The sequence below is a fragment of the Crinia signifera genome, chromosome 19 (assembly GCF_055691185.1).
Source record: "Crinia signifera chromosome 19, ASM5569118v1, whole genome shotgun sequence".
NCBI classification, from domain to species: Eukaryota; Metazoa; Chordata; class Amphibia; order Anura; family Myobatrachidae; genus Crinia; species Crinia signifera.
Genome location: NC_139226.1, coordinates 140,715,847 through 140,732,365, shown reverse-complemented (window position 1 = coordinate 140,732,365; position 16,519 = coordinate 140,715,847). Strand labels below are relative to the sequence as shown.

The 16,519-nt window shown below is 49.3% G+C and overlaps 1 protein-coding gene across 1 annotated transcript in view; it reads left to right on the top strand.

The window, feature by feature from the left end:
- The window catches only part of LOC146043111 (ATP-dependent RNA helicase DDX25-like), a 58,846-nt gene that overhangs the window by 29,295 nt on the left and 13,032 nt on the right, over nt 1–16,519 (top strand). The window contains exons 5-8 of the mRNA XM_083163541.1: nt 1,614–1,716; nt 13,401–13,515; nt 15,183–15,360; nt 16,049–16,286. Coding sequence (XP_083019667.1) covers nt 1,614–1,716; nt 13,401–13,515; nt 15,183–15,360; nt 16,049–16,286 — 634 coding nt within the window. The remainder of the gene's footprint in view (nt 1–1,613; nt 1,717–13,400; nt 13,516–15,182; nt 15,361–16,048; nt 16,287–16,519) is intronic.

Here is a 16,519-nt window from a genome sequence, read left to right as displayed (position 1 = left end):
TCTCCTCCTCCCTGCACTACTGGCAGGGTACAATTTCCCGGAGACCACTCTCCTCCTCCCCGCACTACTGGCAGGGTACAACTTCCCGGAGACCACTCTCCTCCTCCCCGCACTACTGGCAGAGTACAATTTACCGGAGACCACTCTCCTCCTCCCCACACTACTGACAGGGTACAACTTCCCAGAGACCACTCTCCTCCTCCCCGCACTACTGGCATAGTACAACTTCCCAGAGACCACTCTCCTCCTCCCCGCACTACTGGCAGGGTACAACTTCCCGGAGACCACTCTCCTCCTCCCCGCACTACTGGCAGGGTACAACTTCCCGGAGACCACTCTCCTCCTCCCTGCACTACTGGCAGGGTACAACTTCCCAGAGACCACTCTCCTCCTCCCCGCACTACTGGCAGAGTACAACTTCCCAGAGACCACTCTCCTCCTCCCCGCACTACTGGCAGGGTACAACTTCCCGGAGACCACTCTCCTCCTCCCCGCACTACTGGCAGGGTACAACTTCCCGGAGACCACTCTCCTCCTCCCTGCACTGCTGGCAGGGTACAACTTCCCGGAGACCACTCTCCTCCTCCCCGCACTACTGGCAGGGTACAACTTCCCGGAGACCACTCACCTCCTCCCCGCACTACTGGCAGGGTACAACTTCCCGGAGACCACTCTCCTCCTCCCTGCACTACTGGCAGGGTACAACTTCCCGGAGACCACTCTCCTCCTCCCTGCACTACTGGCAGAGTACAACTTCCCAGAGACCACTCTCCTGCTCCCCGCACTACTGGCAGGGTACAACTTCCCGGAGACCACTCTCCTCCTCCCCGCACTACTGGCAGAGTACAACTTCCCGGAGACCACTCTCCTCCTCCCCGCACTATTAGCAGAGTACAACTTCCCGGAGACCACTCTCCTCCTCCCCGCATTACTAGCAGAGTACAACTTCCTGGAGACCCCTCACCTCCTCCCCACACTACTGGCAGAGTACATCTTCCCAAATCCACAACCCCCTCTCCTTGCTGGCAGGGAACAGAGGAGAAAAGTGGCCTTTGCGGAGTTTTACACTGCCGGTGGGGAGGAGTAGTAGGGCAGTGGCCTCAGGGAAGTTGCATGGAGTAGCTACATACTGTATATACTTACCTGAATGCACGCTGCTTACAGTGGCATTGACCCATTATAGAGAGTTGAAGGAGAACAGGAATGAGCGGGCAATAATAATTCAGTAATACAATTTACCAATAGGTGTGTTCAGACCCCTCCAATAAGCTGCTGCTTGGGTGAGGTGTAGAGTCACACACCTCAAATACATACAATAGAACAAAAAGGAAAAAGCAGCGCTGGGTATTTAACAGTAAATGTCATATATAAACAAGCCGGACGTCTACATATAAATGGACATTTTATTATTAAAATCATTAATAACACTTAAAATGTAGCAAGAAAAAGAATTACTATGTTAGCATAAAATCTGAATTAAGCAGCACATTGGCATGGGGGGGGGGGGGGGGGGGCAGAATTTGGCAGAATAGTTATTCCTCAGTTTTGCCTCTTTTTGTTCATTTATAATTCAGTGCTTGTCTGTCTATGACCTCTCTGATCCACGTTCGCAGCCCCCAGAATCTGATCGCTCAGAGCCAGTCTGGAACTGGGAAAACAGCCGCATTCGTCCTCGCCATGCTCAGCCGTGTCAATGCCCAGAAAAAATACCCACAGGTGACTTTCTGACCCACTTTATGCCACTTTGGACTACCTGTAACGGAATCTAATGGCAGGAGCAGCGATGTCACAGCAGCTCAATTAACTGCCATCTCACTTTGGTGTTTTTGCTAAATAATTTTTATTTGTAAAGCGCAACGGAATATGCTGCGCTATATAAGAAACTGATAATAAATATTAAAGGTTTTGTTCCGTTACACACGGAAAGGGGTGGGGGGTAAAAACCAACATACTTTGGTTTATATATAAATAGCATAAATGCTGTAAGGCATAGTAATAACACATATGACAGATGTGTGAACAAAGCCAACAATAAGATTCAGTTATAATAGAGGGAATAAACCAGGTAGTTTCTTCAGTAAATTAGGCCATGCCAAATAATAGGGTTGCCCCTTCTGTCAAAGTTATATACTTCCGCCAACATGACCATGCCATCACTGGGGAAGTAGGTTTGGGGGAGGAGGGTAGACCCATTGTTTACATTTGGAACGAGTGGTGGATTTTCCTGATAATTTTGCAAAATGGGGGGACGAGAGGGGTTTTTCCAGTCTTGGGCTATTGCAGCCCAGGTGGCTATGAAAAAATGGTCTAATACGTAACATTTGGGCTGTGGAATGTCTGGTGGGTAGACATGGAGCAACGCCTGAAATGGGGATTTGTGAATTGGGACTCCAGGGACTCTGGAAGCAAGGTGGAAGACCCTTCCAGAGTAGTCTTATTTTCCAACAGGCCCAGGAGATGTGGTAGGCGTCTCCAGTCTCCAACAAAGGTCAGAGATTGGGGGCCAGATCTATGCAGCTTAGCAGGGGTAAAGTATACGTCATGTAAGAAGTGCATCTCTTAGTGGGTGCTACATTTAGATATCTTATGTGATGCAAGGTAGATTTTTTCCCATTGAAGGCGGGAGATGGGGCGCGTCATGTCCCATTATTATTACATTAGTCTTGGTAATATTAGTCTTGGTAATATTGACATTTTAAAAGCTGCAATCCTACCAGGCCAACATATTTCCAGGCTGAACCAAGCTTTTAATAATGCATCAATCTGGGAAATCAGAGGAGGGAAGTTTCAGTCTGTGACCGTGGGTAAGGAGTTGGGGATATACAATGTCATCCTTCTTCCAATTATATGTGTATTGCATTTTAAATGCAGAGATTTTCTCTACACTTAGGTTGAATGGCAAGGCCTCCGTCCTGGTCGTATTGAGGTTATAGAATGACGCTGCGCTAAAGCGGCCGATAATGTCATGTAGGGCAGGTAATGAGGTGTCAGGTTTTGTTGCCAAGAGAAGGATGTCATCGGCAATCATGCTTATCTTATGAGTAGATGAGCCCACACTTACACCTGGGAAGGCTAAGGACTGACGTATCGTCATCGCAATACGTATAGCTAACACATACATGATGGGAGACAGGGGGCCCCCTGCCTGGTTCCGTTGCAGATCTTAAATGTTACGGTTCTCGCCTGGGCTCTGGGTGATACGACAGCTGGCAGGAGGAAAAAGGTCAGGCGTGAGCCCGCAGCTGGGACCGCTGTTTAGAACGGCCACAGCGAAACCTACACTGACTCTGAGTCCCCCGGGCAGATGGAATACCCCTGCAAGTGCTAGGCTTCGCCTGTAGCCGCCGCGTTCGACAGAGCCAGTTAGGCCGGCTCTGACCCCGATGCAGCCAGGTGTTAGGTAATGACAAGGGCTGAGCAATCGCCAGGGGGTAGCTCAAAAGGATGATCTGGCTAAAGGACCTAGCTGGAAAAAGACCCCTGACTACCGGCACCAGGCCAAGGACGGGAGTTGCGACCCAGTCGCAGACACAAGAGATACAATAGGGAATCTCGGAACAGGGGCACACCAAGGCAAGTGATTCCCCAAAACCGGTTGCAGATGGAAAGGGAAACACCCCTGCCTGATGGAAGATAGGGTGACAGACAATAACAAAACAGGAGGAACAGCTGGAAAAATGACATAAAGGAATAACGACGGACCCACAGCGGGGAACAGCCACGGCGGGCAAATGAATAATAAAAGATAGAACCACCGGGCTCCAAAGGAGCACTTACGTGACCCACAGGGAGAAGAGGGAAGTGGATCAGGCGCAGGCTCTGGCCCAGGACTGGATGACACACCAAGCAGACTTGGAAGCAGGAAACCAGGAGAGCACTGGAATTTCCAAAGGTGAACAGCAGGAACCAGAAAGCTCCGGGGTCCGGGTATACAGGCTGATGCTACAGTGAGCAATGAGCTGCAGAGGATAAATCCTGAGATCCAAACAGCAGACGGAACAGGGAACCAGGTAGCGAAGCTGAGAGCTGACAGAGTTCTCTCCACAGGAAGCAGGAACTAAACAAAGGTTAACAGAAAGCTATCACTGGCAGAGTACTGCAGGTGAGCCTGCCCTATAAAGGGCTCAGGTGATTAATTACACCTGAAGATTCAGGGAGCTCCCAGGCTAGTGCTTGATTAGCTTAATATCTCACAGCCTAGTGGATAAATTAAGCTCCCAGAACACAAAGCTGTAATGGCAACAGACCTGCCACTGGAGGCCACCAGTGAGTCAAAATGCCAAACAGAAACTGACAGAAAAACAGACTGGTTCCTGACAGTACCCCCCCCCCCTTGAGGAGGGGTCAACAGACCCCAAAATCCAGACCTCCAAAAATTAAATGTATCTGGATTCTGGATAACGGGGCAAAGGCAACAGAAAGGTGAACACAAGCTAAAACCACGGCTTGTCTCAGTGCCCCCCCTAGAGGGTGACCACAGGGCACAACCAAAAAGACAAAGATGATCCAGGAAAGCGGAAAAAGATTAATGCTTCTTCTTTTTCTTTTTCCTAGATTTTGATGGAATCAGCAGTTTAAGGCCCCACACATTATCAGATCTGATGGTACCTTCTATCAAATCACAGCTATGGGTTACCAAATCAGAGTTGAAGTCTCGATCTGAGGAGATCATGAGAGTCTTTTTAACAGATGGAATCTCAGAAAGGGAAGAATGTCTTAATTGGCCATAGGCAGAACTCTTATTGGATTCCCCAGACCCAGAATTACAGGTACCAGATGTGTCCAAAAAATTTTTGTCAGGAGTCAGTGAGACAAAACCAATAGCTAAACTCCTGGATTCCGGACCAAGCGATGAGGCAGAAGAATGAACAAACAGAGACTGTTAGTCTCCAGAAGCCAGGTCCTTAAGCCCCTGGCTTATGCTGGGCACCACATTTCCAGGAGCTGGTGGAACCCCATCCTTTTTGGGACTGAACTTCTTAATAACTGCATCACAGAAAGAAGATAGATCTCGGATACAAGGGTCACCAGAATTGATCCGCTCGTAGGCCCATGTCTGAGGTCTACCCCTAAAGGCAGAAATGATGAGGTCCACAATGTTAGCCTAAGTGACCCCTGAAGATGGTTCTGATTTAAACAGGGAAACATAGTGTCCAACCAGGGCAATAAAATGGGCAAGATCTCCATCAAATACGATGGACATAGGGACATCCACCTCTGGGACCTTAGAACTGGAATTCTCTGTGTGAACGACCCCACTAGAAGTTAAAACTTCAGAAGTCTCCCTGGAAGCTGGCCTGACCGAGACCCCAACTGGGTTTATGGCTCTCAAGTCCTTTGCTGAGGCTGTGGTCTTTGGGACCTCAGCCAAGGAGATGGCCGCCCTTTCCAGGGATTCAGCCTCAAAGGTACCTCTTGGGGAAAAATGGACTGAGCCCCCCTCAGGGACCGGACTGGCAGAGTCCCCCTCAGGGACCGGACTGGCAGAGTCCCCCTCAGGGACCGGACTGGCAGAGTCCCCCTCAGGGACCGGACTGGCAGAGTCCCCCTCAGGGACCGGACTGGCAGAGTCCCCCTCAGGGACCGGACTGGCAGAGTCCCCCTCAGGGACCGGACTGGCAGAGTCCCCCTCAGGGACCGGACTGGCAGAGTCCCCCTCAGGGACCGGACTGGCAGAGTCCCCCTCAGGGACCGGACTGGCAGAGTCCCCCTCAGGGACCGGACTGGCAGAGTCCCCCTCAGGGACCGGACTGGCAGAGTCCCCCTCAGGGACCGGACAGACTTGCCCACCTTCTGGGGCGAAACAGACTTGCCCACCTTCTGGGGCGAAACAGACTTGCCCACCTTCTGGGGCGAAACAGACTTGCCCACCTTCTGGGGCGAAACAGACCTTTGGGCCCCCACTCTGGGCTACGGCCTTTGGGCCCCCACTCGGGGCTACGGCCTTTGGGCCCCCACTCGGGGCTACGGCCTTTGGGCCCCCACTCGGGGCTATGGCCTTTGGGCCCCCACTCGGGGCTATGGCCTTTGGGCCCCCACTCGGGGCTACGGCCTTTGGGCCCCCACTCGGGGCTACGGCCTTTGGGCCCCCACTCGGGGCTACGGCCTTTTGGCTGAACACTTTCCGCACGGTTTTTAGGAAACCCGGAAGATCCCTTAGGATGGGATCGTCAGCCTCTATGAGAGGTTTAACCCACTCCAAAGCCCTTCCTCTAAAGCATGATAAGAGATAACGGACAGCAGAAGTAGGAGTTATCTTCATATTATGTGAGAAGTCCATTTTAGCGAGGAATTGCTGAGCAATTGGTCGGAGCTGGGCCAAAATCTCCATCGAAGTATGGAGTATCATCAGACACGCCCGGCGGGCCTTGGGCATCAAATTGGCTTGACTGACCTCGAGCACCACAAACGTTCAATGAGCCCCAAGCGCCCTTGCCGCTAGATGAGCCCCCGGCATCGGACTCGCCTAAGGAGACCGGGACTCCTGGATCCACAACCTCAGAGGCAACTCCGAGAACCCCAAGATCGGGGAAGATGTCACTAGAAATCCCGGCTGAGACTGATGTCAGGGATTCTTTTTTCGGAGTTATGCCTCCCAAGGCCTCCTCAGGAGCAATGACCTCCATAACTCCATGTGGGGTTAAGTTCCCCAAGACCCTCTTAGGGGTGACTGCTTCAAGGACCCCCTCTGGGATTATGCCGCTTGAAGCCCCTTTTGAGGGAAAAACCTGATACTCCTCTACGGGACTTAACAGTTCCAATGTTGAAAGAGCGTTGATCTCCCTGACTGGAAGATTAGTATCTAACGTCTTTCTGTCTGGAATCTTTGTGGATGAATTCCACATTCCCGTCTGATTCCATACCTCAACATGGGGCGCTCTAGTCTTAGGACCCCAGTTGTAAGTCGGAGCGTTACGTATGTGGGGTGTGTGGTCAGGCTCATCCTGCTTAGAGGAGATAGGCATAGATGTAATCTCCTGATACCACTTGGATTGAGGAAAATCCTTCCCAGTACCACCACCAGGTCTGCGCAATTCGCAATACTGGAGAAAGTGGCCTGATTCCCCACAATACAGACATAGGTTAAAGTATTTACGCCGTCGCCGCTCTTCTGGTGTGAGCCTTGGCCGTAAAAAACTTCTATGTCGAAACATTCACCAATTACACATCTGACCCAACCCCTGAGAACTTAAACACATATAAACAAGCACGCCATACACTGGAAGACTTTCTTCTTACCAGAGCTAAACATAGCCTGGAGATCTCTAAACATAAATATTACCGTTGGGGCAACAAAGCCGGACGCCTATTAGCCTCTATAGCCAAGTCACGGAAACATAAAAGCCATATCACGACAATCCTTAATCCAACCACGAAATCCCCAGCCTCAGACCCACAAATTATTCTATCCTTATTCGACACTTATTACTCTACACTTTATTCCTCCCAATCTGTTGACACTGACAAACAGAAATCATTGCTGGACGAGGCGCGTTTACCCAAACTTACCCAGGAACAACGTGACTTTTTAGACTCCGAAATTACAGAACAAGAACTTCTCGACACTATTAAGAACCTCCCCTCCCATAAGGCCCCTGGCCCTGATGGGTTTTCGGGAGAGTATTACAAAATTCTCCAAAGAGACCATTCTTCACTTCTGTTAGACTTATTTAGGCATATTCACCGTACCTCCCCCTCACTCCCATTTTTCAACTCTTCACATACAATCCTCCTACCCAAACCAGGTAAAGACCCCCTACTCTTAGGTTCATACCGCCCTATCACTCTGTTAAACACAGATTTTAAAATCTTAGCAAAGATTATGGCTACTCGCTTGCAACAGATCTTACCCACGCTCTTGACAGAGCACCAGCTAGGATTTGTTGCAGGGAGACACTCCGTGAAAGGCATACGCACGGCCTTAGCCGCCATAATTGCCTCCTCCAAAGATCCCCAGGCCCATAACATGCTACTTAGTTTGGATACGCACAAGGCATTTGATACCATCCTATGGTCCCATTTGTTTGAGGTCCTTTCCCGCAGAGAATTTGCCCCGGACTTTACTAGATTATTACATTTCTTTTACCACTCCCCCACTACATCCCTATTGATTAATGGTATGCGCGGCCAACCTATAAATCTGAAGAGAGGCACACGGCAGGGATGCCCCCTTTCTCCCCTCCTTTTCAACCTCGCCATAGACCCACTTCTTCGCATACTACACCAGTGGCCTTCCTTTCAGGGAGTTAAGGTAGGAACACGTCACATTAAACTCACTGTATATGCAGATGACATTCTTTTATACATAAGCGACCCTCAAAACACATTACCCCTGATACTGGAGAAATTTGAGAGCTTTGGCAGTATCTCCGGACTACACATAAATGCAGACAAATCAAGGGCAATGTATCTCCACCCTACAATTAATACCCCCTACTGGAGTTCATCCTTTCCATTTACCTGGGCTCCCTCACATTTAGAATATCTGGGCATTCTTCTGCCTAGAAACCCAGCTCTCTTATATGATATAAATGTCTCACGGATCATTAAATCAATCGGAGAGGAGCTCAGGGGATGGAAACATATGACTCTCTCATACTTAGGCAGAGCTGCTCTTATTAAAATGATGACCTTTCCACGTCTCCTATATATTTTGCAGGCACTACCCATCCTTCTTACTAAGAAAGACGTACAACAGATAAACAAGTTGTTCCGGTCATTCCTCTGGAAGGGTGGCAGAGCCCGTATTAGCCTTAGAAAATTGTGTCAACTCAGATCTAATGGGGGTGTAAACTTTCCTAATATTACTGACTATAACCACGCTTCTCTAATGAGATTTTTATCTGACTGGTTGCAGAACCAAGGAGTTTACGCCAACATTCCCATTGAATCACAATTTTTACCCTCAATGGCTCTTACGTCCTTCCTCCACATTCATGACCAAGAGGTCCCAGAGGAGGTCCGGGACAATCCTTTGCTTATGACAACTAGGCGTCTCTGGCACATCTTGCGGCATAAAAACTGTCTTAATGCACATAAATCGATTCACCTTCCATTCATACGGAACCCGGAATTCCAAAATGGATTGGCAACTTACCCCTTTGATGTGTGGAGGGTGGGAGGTATGCACGACATACGTCACCTGATTGACTTCGTCGCAAGACGGCCCCTGACGTTCCTTGAGGCAACTGCTAAATTTGAGACTATACAGGCATACCCTTTGGCTTTCTTACAGGCCCAACATTACATTTCCTCAGTAATAAGAACCTTTTCTGAAAAGGACTGGGATAATCCTCTTGACCGTTGTCTCTCTAAACCAACCCCCCAAAGTAAAGCTATGTCCGTGTACCATAACTTTTTACATGAGAACATAGACCACGACCTTATTAGTCAGGGAATGCGCCAATGGTTGACTCAATTTCCATCCCTCACTACACCTGATTTGTTAAAAGGTTTATTAAGATCTCGTACTTTACTAACGGCTAGTACATATAACGAACTCTTCTTAAATATTTACCACAGGACCTACCTATCCCCCCATAGGCGATTCAGAATGGGCCTATCTGATAGCCACATATGCCCCAGATGTGCCGGGGAAGAGGCGGATCTCTTCCATTGCCTCTGGGAATGCCCGGTGGTCCAAGGGTTCTGGAGACTGGTTAAGAGAGACGCTGAAGCCCACCTGACCAGTTTTGTGCCATTAACTCCCGAATGGGCAATACTGGGCATCCTCCCGAGGGGACAGAGATTCACCCCTGGCTGCAGAAAACTGCTGCTAGCAATTAGCGCTGCAGCTAAAAAAACCATCCTGCAAGACTGGATCCAACCAACCCCTGTAAACTTCCGTCTATATAAAGAAAAACTCAACTTTATCTTCCGCATGGATTGGGTGGAAACCATGTTTGATAAGGAAAAGAAGGCTGCCTCCTTTTTTAATACATGGGAAAGTTTCATTGCAACTTTACCTACTCCAATCCAGTCTCAGATTCATAATTCTATGCGATTAACACAATGGTACGAGCACCGTGTCCTAATTGGCGACCCGCCAATCGAACTGCCCAATAGGTGAGCGCCAGACACTTTTCTTTCCTTTTAATTACTACGTTATTGTTATTATATTTCCTGAGCATAGCTTCTTATGGTACTTTCTGTATGCCAAATATACAACCCGTATCTATGTAATTGATGTAAATTTAAAGAACAGACATTATTTTGTATCACAACTTTATTCTGTCAAAATTGTGCGGAAACCTTATGGTTATTTGTGCTGTGCTCAATTCACTTGTGCATTCTGTATGTCTATACCTCTGCTTCAATAAATAAAATATATAAAAAAAAAAAAAAAAACTTCTATGTCCCTTCTGAATCTCCTGATCTGAAGTTTGATTGACTACCCCCTTAGCCAGGTTCTCCCTAGGAGCTGGTTGAGCCCCAAAAACCTCAGACAGATCCAGGAAAATTTGGGTTAACAGATCTTGCAATTGCAGAAATGACTGCTGCAGACCCTTAACCCGCTCAGGTTTTAATTCTGTAAAGGCCGTATTTAAGGCCATCAAGGAAGCTTGCAAGGCCTGCATGATTAAGTACAGCAATGAAACAAACACCAGACCACCTGGGCAAACTGAATAAAGCAAAACCCTGTAACGGGCAAAATGCGGGAAGAAAAAAAAATCTTAATATGGACAAATCAATAAGTCCCGCAACTAATCAAAAACACCCAAATCACCTTGAAGCAAAATTTTATATATGCATGTATACCTATGACTACTGTGAACACATGCATATATCGGTATGGCCAGTGATAATGTTACGGTTCTCGCCTGGGCTCTGGGTGATACGACAGCTGGCAGGAGGAAAAAGGTCAGGCGTGAGCCCGCAGCTGGGACCGCTGTTTAGAACGGCCACAGCGAAACCTACACTGACTCTGAGTCCCCCGGGCAGATGGAATACCCCTGCAAGTGCTAGGCTTCGCCTGTAGCCGCCGCGTTCGACAGAGCCAGTTAGGCCGGCTCTGACCCCGATGCAGCCAGGTGTTAGGTAATGACAAGGGGTGAGCAATCGCCAGGGGGTAGCTCAAAAGGAATGATCTGGCTAAAGGACCTAGCTGGAAAAAAGACCCCTGACTACCGGCACCAGGCCAAGGACGGGAGTTGCGACCCAGTCGCAGACACAAGAGATACAATAGGGAATCTCGGAACAGGGGCACACCAAGGCAAGTGATTCCCCAAAACCGGTTGCAGATGGAAAGGGAAACACCCCTGCCTGATGGAAGCTAGGGTGACAGACAATAACAAAACAGGAGGAACAGCTGGAAAAATGACATAAAGGAATAACGACGGACCCACAGCGGGGAACAGCCACGGCGGGCAAATGAATAATAAAAGATAGAACCACCAGGCTCCAAAGGAGCACTTACGTGACCCACAGGGAGAAGAGGGAAGTGGATCAGGCGCAGGCTCTGGCCCAGGACTGGGATGACACACCAAGCAGACTTGGAAGCAGGAAACCAGGAGAGCACTGGAATTTCCAAAGGTGAACAGCAGGAACCAGAAAGCTCCGGGTTCCGGGTATACAGGCTGATGCTACAGTGAGCAATGAGCTGCAGAGGATAAATCCTGAGATCCAAACAGCAGACGGAACAGGGAACCAGGTAGCGAAGCTGAGAGCTGACAGAGTTCTCTCCACAGGAAGCAGGAACTAAACAAAAGTTAACAGAAAGCTATCACTGGCAGAGTACTGCAGGTGAGCCTGCCCTATAAAGGGCTCAGGTGATTAATTACACCTGAAGATTCAGGGAGCTCCCAGGCTAGTGCTTGATTAGCTTAATATCTCACAGCCTAGTGGATAAATTAAGCTCCCAGAACACAAAGCTGTAATGGCAACAGACCTGCCACTGGAGGCCACCAGTGAGTCAAAATGCCAAACAGAAACTGACAGAAAAAACAGACTGGTTCCTGACATTAAAGGGGAGTGAAGTAAAACCATTACTATACACTACCGCGCTGGGAGAGCTATAAAGGGCCGGTATGGAGGAAAGGATTGGACCCAGAAGGCCAAACCTTATCAAGGGTTCGGTGAGAGAGCCCCAATGCAGCCTATCAAAGGCCTTCTCGGCATCTAGAAATAGGAAGATTGCTTCATCTCCTTTGCGAGGGATGTGTTCCGCTAGGACAATACTCTTCTAGTATTATCTGTCACTTGGTGACCTCTAACGAAACCTACTTGATCCGATTGATGGATCAGATTGGGAATGAGGGGGGCCAATCTGTGTGCGATTAATTTAGAGAAAATCTTCATGTCAGTGTTAAGCAGGGCGATTGGTCTTTTCCCTGTTTATGGATGGTAATAATGCGGGCTTGTAACATTTCATCCGGAAGGACGCCTGCTTCAGTGGCATAGTTAAACAAGGATGAAGGGGCAAGTTCGTTTAAGTATTATTTATAAAATGCATTGGAAAACCCATCCGGGCCTGTGGCTTTCGCTCGGGGCAGGGATTTAATTACTTGTACAATTTCTTCCACTGACCATTTTGTGGTAAGTGAAGCTAAATCTTCCGAGGGCACTTTGGGGAAATTTAGGGTTTCTAGAAAGGAAGCTATTAAAGTAGGGGTGGGTTGCGGAGTGTTAGGGTCCGAATTGAGGTTGTAGAGATTGTCGTAAAATTTAGCAAATGCATCCACTATGTCAGAGGGATTTAACAGTTTCTGCCCTCCTTGTGTCTGCATTTAATTCTGTTCCTAGTTTGGCGAAGGCGGAGTTTATGGGCTAAAAATGTGCCTGATTTATTACCCAGGGAGTAACATTTCTGTTGGAGTTCAGCATACTGCATACGGGATAAGAAGAGTTTTTGAAGTTGGTTTCTAATTGATGCAATTTCTCGCTTCAAGATGCGCGAGGGTCGGGATCCATTAAGGGACTCAGTTTGGGGAAGGTTCAGCTCCAATTCCTCCTGCATTTTCTATCGTTGCTTCTTCAATCTGGCTACAGTTTGGATGATAACCCCCCCCCCCCCCCCCCCTAAGGACTGCTTCTAAGGCACACCAGTGGGTAGGGATTGAAGTGTCAGATGCCGAGTTAAGTTCTAGGTATGTAGAAAGGGTGTTTGTGATAAGTGCTGAGGCCTAGCGGGAGTCTAAAATGTAATCCGGAAGTCTCCATGGTTTGGTGCCACCTCACATTGTGACCTCTGTGAATCCCATATCACCCTGTGCTAATTACATGGGAGGACCTATTGCTGTCTGTTAGCGAGTAGAGGAGGAATTACTATACTTCATAACAGCGCTGTGGCAGAATATCTGGACAATGGATATTACCTTCATGATATCCGTTTTGGAGAGTAATAATGCATTAGTATGTAGCTGTAATGAAGTATATAACGTGTCTCTATATCCTCCCCGCAGTGCATCTGTCTCAGTCCTACGTTCGAATTGGCGCTGCAGACGGGAAAAGTGATCGAACAGATGGGGCAGTTCTGTGACGGCGTTGATGTGACCTATGCTATACGAGGGAACAGACGTAAGTATCTGTGTTATGTGTGACATACTGACTGGTGGGGGGTGCAGCTAGTTCCTTAGGGGCCCATTTAACAGAGGATTGCATATGCAATGCGATCTGGGTATCATTGCACTATGCAATCCTTTTTCCCAAATGTAAATCCCTGCAAGGAGAGGGGTTCCGAAAGGAGCCTGTCCCTGCGATCTGGTTCACCAATAGCCAGGGGGTGGCCCACCGGCATGGGGACGCCCAGTGTTTCCTGCCTGGTGCTGACGTCACACGCCCTCACCCTAATACAGGTATATCCGTCTGGGAGCTGACGTCACACACCCTCCCCTAAAACGCTTGGACACACCTGCTTTTTCTCTGACACTCCCAGTAGGCGTGGGGGTGGTAACCGGCCATTTCATGTGAACGCAGGCGTGCCCAAATGTTTCAGCTGAATCCTCGGTTAGGCTGAAGTCCAGAGTTACGTTGCACTTGTGATTGGTGGTAACCAGTGGATAAATCAATCAATGGTGAGCGGCTAACAAATAGTATTGGGCATAGTCGCTTGGATGTGAATTATTTGCCACTTACACCGCTACCTGTAAATACATGTTCTGCTCTCTCGTACAGTATCATTTATTCCATCTGCCCCAATCTGCAGAGTTCAGTAGCAAATACAAATACGTAGCATCAGTATCTCGCTTTTATCACTAACAAAGGGAAGGAAAGAGAAAAGCGTGGCAGATATTTACATTAATATGTCAGTAACTCAGTCCCTCCAAGCTACTGATTACATCCTCTTATTGCTCAGCATCCAGAGGTAGCAGGACTGGGGGGTTGGGGGGCAGGACAGGGGTGTGGTGGGGCAGGATTGGGGTGTGGGGGGGGGGATACGGGGTTGGGGACAGACTGTGGTGCCGGGTCCTGTTACCAGTGCACACAAAGCAGGGATGAGATTATACAGTCCCTCCAAGCTACTGATTACATCCTCTTATTGCTCAGCATCCAGAGGTAGCAGGACTGGGGGGTTGGGGGGCAGGACAGGGTGTGGTGGGGGGGGGGGGGGGGGTACGGGGTTGGGGGTAGACTGTGGTGCCAGGTCCTGTTACCAGTGCACACATAAGGCAGGGATGAGATTATACAGTCCCTCCAAGCTACTGATTACATCCTCTTATTGCTCAGCATCCAGAGGTAGCAGGACTGGGGGGTTGGGGGGCAGGACAGGGGTGTGGTGTGTGTGTGTGTGGGGGGGGGGAAGGACTGGTGTGTGGGGGGGCAGGACAGGGGTGTGTGGGGGGGGGGGGGTACGGGGTTGGGGGTAGACTGTGGTGCCAGGTCCTGTTACCAGTGCACACATAAGGCAGGGATGAGATTATACAGTCCCTCCAAGCTACTGATTACATCCTTTTATTGCTCAGCATCCAGAGGTAGCCGGACTGGGGGGTTGGGGGGCAGGACAGGGGTGTGGTGGTGGTGGTGGTGGTGGTGGTGGGGGGGGGGGGGCAGGACTGGTGGGGGTGGGGGGGTGGGGGGGGGGGCAGGACTGGTGGGGGGGGGTGGGGCAGGATTGGGGTGTGGGGGGGGGGGGGTACGGGGTTGGGGGCAGACTGTGGTGCCAGGTCCTGTTACCAGTGCACACAAGGCAGGGAAGAGATTATACAGTCCCTCCAAGCTACTGATTACATCCTCTTATTGCTCAGCATCCAGAGGTAGCCGGATCGAGGCTCAGATCATCATCGGGACCCCGGGAACAGTAATGGATTGGTGCCTTAAGCAGAGGCTGTTTGACCTGGAGAAGATCCGTGTGTTGGTTTTGGATGAAGCTGATGTGATGATTGCAGTTCATGGCTATTGTGACCACAGTGTACGAGTGAAGAGGTAAGTCCCCATAGACCCGGTACCCCTGTGTTACCTTCTGTCTGTATCTACTCCCGACGGTAGCAGGCGGGGGCTCAGCTCAGCCACACAGAAAGTTGCAATTATGCGATCCCTCCGCTATATAGCAAAGCTCAAGCGTAGCAGCCCCCCAATCACATGTTTCGTGTGGCAGCGGCTGCGTGAGTCGGCACACAGCCGCCACTCAAACGGTCTGGGCATGCCTGCTTTGTCAGACCATACTGCCCCTCTCAGGCCCAGTGACGCCAGATCGCGCATACGCAGATTGCTGAGCATCATCAAACAGGGATTTCGTTAATCTCTGTAAGAACCTGAATTACGCCCAATGTTCCTTATGGTGCTACTACATATTTAAGATAGAAAAACAACTATGAGGTAAATTTACTACATTGGGTTTCAATATCTGATAGTAAAATGAAAACCTATATTGTGGCCGTATAGCCCGTCCAACGTGGTTAAAATGGCTGCTGCAGCACTGGAGGGGTTAACCACGGCGCTGTTACATCAAATGTAAAAGAACCTACAGGCGCTAAGTGTTGTTTTTTTATTTTATGTAAATTGATATGTTTGCGAAGTTCCCCGGCCCCGGACCCTCATCTGGCGGCTGCAGCAATGACGCTTGTTAACCCCACCACCAGCAGCATCGTCTAACGGTTTGTTCCTTTCACAGAGCGATGCCGCCGGACTGCCAGATGCTTCTGTTCTCCGCTACGTTTGACGAGTTCGTGTGGAACTTTTCAGGGAAGATTGTGCCGAACCCGAACATCATAAAACTGAGGAAAGAAGAGCTGACGCTTGATAATATTCAGCAGTTTTATGAAGCTTGCGAAGTGAAGGAAAACAAATATCAGTCGCTGTGTAACATCTATGCCACGGTGACAATCGCGCAGGCCATTATCTTCTGTCAGGTATTACTTTGATTTAAGCTGTTATTGGGCTTTTCCCGTCTCTATGAGATGGCTTATATCCAGACAGGTGGTGAGGGAGAGCCATGCCAAGTGCCGCACCCTCTCCCGCCCTCTCTATATACCTGCAGGCGGTGTAAAAGCAAGCATTTGAAATGCCCCGGGTCCTGAGACCCGGCATTTGTACCCGGGTAGCGAGCAGGGTTGAACACAGGACACTGTGCAGTGTAAACGGC